The following is a 6,383-nucleotide window of genomic DNA, read 5'->3' as shown; positions in this document are numbered from 1 at the left end:
TTACAATGGTTCTCCTTTTCTTTTTAACATCTGAGTAGTATAGTGCAAAGTTATCACTAGTGAACTGTAAGGGATGAAATTATAGAAAGACGTCCCATTTATATTTCTCTTATCTAACCTGAAAATTTTATAGTCAACTTTTATTCCTTTTATTTGAAGAAAAAACTTACACTTTGAAAAACTTTTAGTGATGTGTTCATTGTAAAATTTATTACTTTTAATAAAATTTAAAATTTATTAAAATTTATTAATTCAAATAAATGTGGAAAAAATAATGCACATATAATTTTTCCACTAAGAAATAACACTAAGTAAAACATTTTAAGGTTTATTTTTTTCCTGTGCACATTTGATGAAATCTGTTTCTATATAATATATTCGTTGGTAACTTGCTTTTCTCATTTAACATTTTGTCATGGATATCTTTCTGTATCAACCCTCAGCATGACTAGAATGCTAAGCCAAAAGCTTGATATGCTTTTATGTGCTTTGATGGCTTTGATGCATATTTCAAAATTTCTCTAGAAAATTTGTAGGGGTTTATAACTCCCACAACCATGTTCTCAAAATACAGAAGTCATAAACTGAGTCTGGCCAACATCTTAAAATTAGGAGATTTCCGTTAGAAGTCCTGATTCCTTCTTTTGAAAAATCAGCGGCTCTGGCAGTAGTGGGCCACATTCATTGCTCTAGGAAAACAGTTGGTTGGAGCTGAGTTGCTGTTGCCATATACCCTTGTTATGACCTGAGGTGAGGCAGTGTCATTTGACATTTCATTTTACTTATACTTTTAAAAGTGGTCATATTAAGAGAAATATGAAAATACTTATTGTGCATATATCTCTAGCAAAAGTGATAAAAGGAAAGAGGGGGAGAGGATAAGATTAAAAAAAAAAAACCCTGGAGAATGTAGAAGTTGTTTTGTGGATGTAAAGAATGTTATATACATGTTTAATACGTCTATAAAGCATCTCTGTTGAATGAATTCTAAAGCTATAATTTTAAAACAAACCGAAAACAACCCATTTTACTTATTTACTTACATTATCTTCCCAGCTTCTATGTGAATTTGAGTTAATCACTATTACGGTTTTTGAAGTTCTGTTATTGTTTGTTGAATTCTGAAGGACTGCTCCTTAAATATGAAATCATTTATGATGATGATATAGTATCCACTGTTGGAGCATTTTTAATGTCTTCATGAATATTTGAATTTATCATTGCAGCTTCTTGACTGGATATTTGTATTTTTATATTCATATCTACTACATATAATTCATTATTAAATAAATAAACTATTTAAACTCATTTAAAGAACATGGGATTTCTTACTGGATACACCAATAAAACTAAAGTTATGTTATTTCCATTTTATTCTAAATTTGTGTTTCACCTTGAACAACTTCTTTAAAAATACCTTTGGTAAATGATAGGATATTAATATGTTCTTTATAATTGTATTTAAAGGAACCTGGATAAGAGCAGGTAGCTTTTGAAAACTGTTCAGATTGCCAGTCCAATCAGACGGAATAGTTATAAACATTGTAAATTTGCTTACACGATAGGAAGAGAAAATAAAATAAATAATAGTCATACGGTGATTACAGGTGGGAGGAAAGAATAGGGAAAAATCATTTAGAGTTTGAAATAAAAGTGCTTGAAGTATTTTAATTTGATATTTAAAGAACGGTACTGGAGTAAGTATTTAATATATTGTAAATGTGGTAACTACAATATAAACAACGCTGAGAAAAATATTTAGCAATATACTAAAATGACGGTTGGAAAACAAATTAAGTGATTTAAATAGACAAAAGTGTAACAATGTAAATAAATCAAAGATGACCTCTCTCATAAGTAATTAGAAGTTTGAACTAGGGCAGTTTTTTTCCCTATTCCCTAAAAAAAGAAAAAGTTAAAACCAGAAAAGGGTAAAATTTTCCAACATTGATTCAAAAAAGTTAAACATGTGTATTCTTCTGATAGCCCTTAGGAATATCATTTAGGATGGATAAGGTTTCCACATTTTAAATGAAACTATTTTCAGGGCTGCTTGCTCTATATCCAATATTAGAATCTTGTGATTGTAATCTTGACTTTCTTTGCTGGAAATCAACAAAAACTTTGTTTGCACTATGATTTAGTGTTTTTGTTTTTTGTAAGTGGAGTGCTTAATTTGAAATACAGTATGTGCATGGATTTTAATGGTCTCAAATATATTCAGTTGAGATGGTAGTAGAATTTTATAAAATGCTGGTTTTTATGAACTAACATTTCTAAAAGATATCCTACATACTTAATTTTTCTGTGATTTTTTTTCTTATAGTTACAATGTGATGCTTACCATTAACAGATTATCTGACATAGTAATAAATTTTAAGAGAGAATATAATGGACTGTATTGACTGAAAATATCAGAGTCTTTTGTGTTGATGTTATTAAATTATGATACACTGAAAGACAATTAGACCTATAGTGCTGTTGGTTTCCTTTTACCAGGTTTATATTCAGTGGTATTATATGACTCATGATGATCAAATTGTGGCTGGAATATTTTGTGAAGAAATACATATGTGTATAATTGTATTTTTGAAATAATTAATTTACTTATGAGTGGTATATTTCATGCAACCATGCTTTAAATTTTTTCTTCGGCAAATCTGTATGGCAATATTATTTGGGAAAATATTTATACAGACTCTTGGCTATTTTATTGGAAAATGCCATTCTATTAGGATAATAGAAGTTTAGCTAATTCTAGTTTATAGTTCATTATTGAAATGAAATTTTCCTTCTCTGAATACTTATTTATATAATGTAATATTATGGATAAGTGTTTGCACATATATAAATAATATACAAACATGCATATATATTTGCACTTAACGCTTTTTTTAATAGGTATCTCAACGGCCATCTTTATCGAGCTTAGAAACTTTAATGGTCTCACAGAAGTCTGAAATCGAGTATTTACAGGAAAAACTAAAAATAGCAAATGAAAAACTCTCAGAGAACAAATCTACCAACAAGGATTCCCCAGAGAAGGGCATCTGGACAAGTACTGAAGGAAAACATAAGGTAGGGACATTTTGTCATTTTGTGAATTTGTCAGGATGAGGCTGGCAAGACAAGCAATGAAGTTAAAAAACAGCAGCATTTACTTCTCTGCTTATATTTCTGGAAGCTTGAAAAATGTTATATGCCAAATGCTTGATAAAAAATTGTTGTGAGTAGAGAGTTTTCCCCTTTTAAAAACTAAACAATATATTCCTAATTTAATTAAATATATTAGCAGTAGTATAGCTGTTTGCAGTAGATTAACATTCTTAGGTTAAAAAGTTTTGCTAAGTATATGCCTCATGTATCTAATTTATAGCTAAGCTAATCTAGGTAAAAAATCATTTTAAAGTAGCATTAGTTGTTAAAATAAAAATGTATCTTAATGTTTCTATTTCATTCAGATATGATATTTAAAATACTGCCCATGTAGATATAAACTATAAAGTGGAATTTAACATCAATTTATGGAATTTTATAATTTCATATTTAAACATGTAGCAACACAGAAAATAAGCAAATTTTCCATAGCATGTTTCTCATTTATTAGTGTCTAACTTTCCTTTTTTGTAGTATTTGTATTACAGCATATATACACTATAGTATGTATTCCTGTTAGGCTGCAAGAGAGTCTATGAACATTGACCAATATAAAAATTTTATAATATCACGTTGTAAATATGTTATTGTATAACATTGTAAATATGTAAATTCTAGATACATAGAAAAGTAAGAAAATTTAGACATTTTTCTCACACTTGTTACTTCAGCATAGAAAATTTTTTTATAAACAGAATACTGTGTTTTTCAAGATAATTGTTTTTAATTCTTTCCATTTTTTCTATGAATAGAACTGTCTTAATAAAGGAAGTATTTAAAAAGATCCAAGTTACTATTATAGTCTTATTTACTCCCTGTAATATTATTAGTAGTTTTCAGAAGAGTGAGCTTTATATATGTACATATGTATGTATGTATGTATGTATGTATGTATTTATTTATTTAAACATAACTGCATTAAACATTTCTTGCCATTTTGGAGTAGTTTCAGAGTATTGAGCTTTATTTAAATGAAAGAAAACATTCCTAAAATGGAGATACATTATAGGTCTAATTTGGTTGCTTGCTACATTGCTGAAGTTAAAAAACGAACCACTTTGATGTTTCGTTGCTTTTAACAAAAGTCAAGAAAATGAGAGGGATATTTGGAACAAAATTTTCTTTCTTTTTCATAAGGACATGCAGTAAGTATGAACAATATGTTGCCCAGCTTAATAGTTGCTCTCACATATTCCTTCTCCAGATTGGTATATGAAGCTGTACATAATATAAACACACATTCTTGTCTCTAGTTAGCCACATTATAGTTAATGACCATATGGTCATTATGGTATAAGATCTACTGTCTGTTGTATTTATATTCCTCAAGCATATTGTTCCTTCAACTTCACAGTGTGTTAAACTATTTCAAAGGGAAAAAAATCCTTTCCCTCTTGTTTCTGGTTGTCCTATCAAGTGTAACCTTGGACCCTTATAGAGCAATTAGACCAGCCTCTATCCCCTCCTTTGTAATGAGGTTTCTTGCATTTCTGAGTCTATAACCCTTTAGTCTTCCCTAATGGGACATCATTATTCTGAAAGAAACAATGTAAATGTAAATGAATATTCTCATTAACGAGTCACAGAGAAACCTTTAGCGGTAGCACTGTGGTAATTCCGCTTGTTATTTCTCTGGTATTCCATGCAGGATTTTTTTTATAATTCATTATTAGTATTCAAAATTACTTGTTCTTTAATTTTGCATGTCTTTCATAATCCAGTGTTCCAACTAGTTCAACCATGTCCTTGTTTTATTCTCGAGGAACCACCTGTGAAACGTTCAAGGTCTTTGTCCCCAAAGAGTTCTTTCACAGACTCAGAGGAGCTGAGGAAGCTGAGGAAAGCTGAAAGAAAGATTGAAAACTTAGAGAAGGCGCTACAACTAAAGGTGAACATTAAATCATTTCTTTAGTAATAACCTTGCAAAGATAAAGATATACCAAAGTAAACATTCCCTTTACAAATCACTGCTTATCATTTATCTTTCCTGAATTTAATTACGTGTATAAAAATATCATCGGTTGGTCTTGAGTCTCAGATTTCTTAGGATAATAAAGTAACAAAAAAAATTTGCTGCTTGTAAGTAAATATTTATCCACTACTTTAAAATTGTTTGGAAAAAAATAAAATTGTAAAAAAATAAAATTATTTGGGAAGATTTTGGCTTAATATTGGGAATAAATTTCTTATAGCTCCTCAGAGGCAAAAAAAAAAATAGAACTATACCAAGTAGAGGATTTTTCATAGTTCTCTATATGTGATAAGCATATAAAAAGAAAAGTGAGTTAAAAACTATACTCACCTAGCTCAAGTCACTTACAATTGTCCTTTAAAGACAAATTACATAGTTAAAATGGCAAATATGTTATTTTTTCCATTTGACTATATTGAGGGCTTTTATTTTTTCTGAATTTAATATGGCTAAACTTGTGATTCTTTATGCACGACTACGCAAAAGCCTATACTATTTGAGAAGTAGCCATTTAATTGAATCTCAAATAGTTTTAAGACATTTTACGACAAGACCATTGTTTAACACATGATTAGAATCCGATACATTTAAAGCTCAGATTCTTTGTCATATAATGTAGGTTATTCTTAGGGAGAAAAAAGTTTGACTTATATTATGTGTGCTGTGGAATAAGATACGGTTTTGAGGTATAGTTAACCTAAGCTACAATTAATACTTTTTTCAGCCTTTCCACTAAACAATAATTTATATTTATACAGTGTTAAACTTTAGTTCTAAAAGAAAGGAAAATTATCATCTCTTTTTCTACAAAAAATAAAATGATCAGATGACATAAACTTGCTAGTATTTAGCCTACTTGAAATTTATACACCTGGAGTTACTGATTTATTTACTTGCTTCATTTATTATTATTATTTTTTGTAATCTCTATACCCATCATGACGCTTGAAGTCACAACCCCGAGGTCAAGAGTCACATGCTCTTCCAACTGAACCAGCTAGGTGTCCCACACCTGGCGTTATTTGCTAATGCGTTTGTTTACTCAATAACAACTTACTGAGCAGTGCAACTAGCCAAACAAGTCACTTGTAAAAAAGGAGACTCTTAGATAACTATCATTCAAGACCCTTTCTCTAGTTAAGAAGATGCTATATGAGCAGTTTGAATCTAGTACATTAGTGTAAACATGGGAGTACACACAGGATATTAAGGGCATGTTTAGGAAGCCATGTTATCATCTTCGTCCTTTTGCATA

At 29.6% G+C, this 6,383-nt stretch overlaps 1 protein-coding gene across 7 annotated transcripts in view; it reads left to right on the top strand.

The window, feature by feature from the left end:
• Positions 1–6,383, top strand: part of CNTLN (centlein) — a 311,458-nt gene that overhangs the window by 156,815 nt on the left and 148,260 nt on the right. For all 7 annotated transcript variants that reach the window (XM_053205061.1, XM_053205064.1, XM_053205063.1 and 4 more), the window contains exons 9-10: positions 2,902–3,078; positions 4,919–5,044. In XM_053205061.1, the coding sequence (XP_053061036.1) occupies positions 2,902–3,078; positions 4,919–5,044 (303 nt within the window). The remainder of the gene's footprint in view (positions 1–2,901; positions 3,079–4,918; positions 5,045–6,383) is intronic.

Source organism: Acinonyx jubatus, chromosome D4, assembly GCF_027475565.1.
Source record: "Acinonyx jubatus isolate Ajub_Pintada_27869175 chromosome D4, VMU_Ajub_asm_v1.0, whole genome shotgun sequence".
Taxonomy (NCBI): Eukaryota; Metazoa; Chordata; class Mammalia; order Carnivora; family Felidae; genus Acinonyx; species Acinonyx jubatus.
The sequence above is the reverse complement of the archived record's forward strand: the minus strand, read 5'-3'. Positions and strand labels throughout refer to the sequence as shown.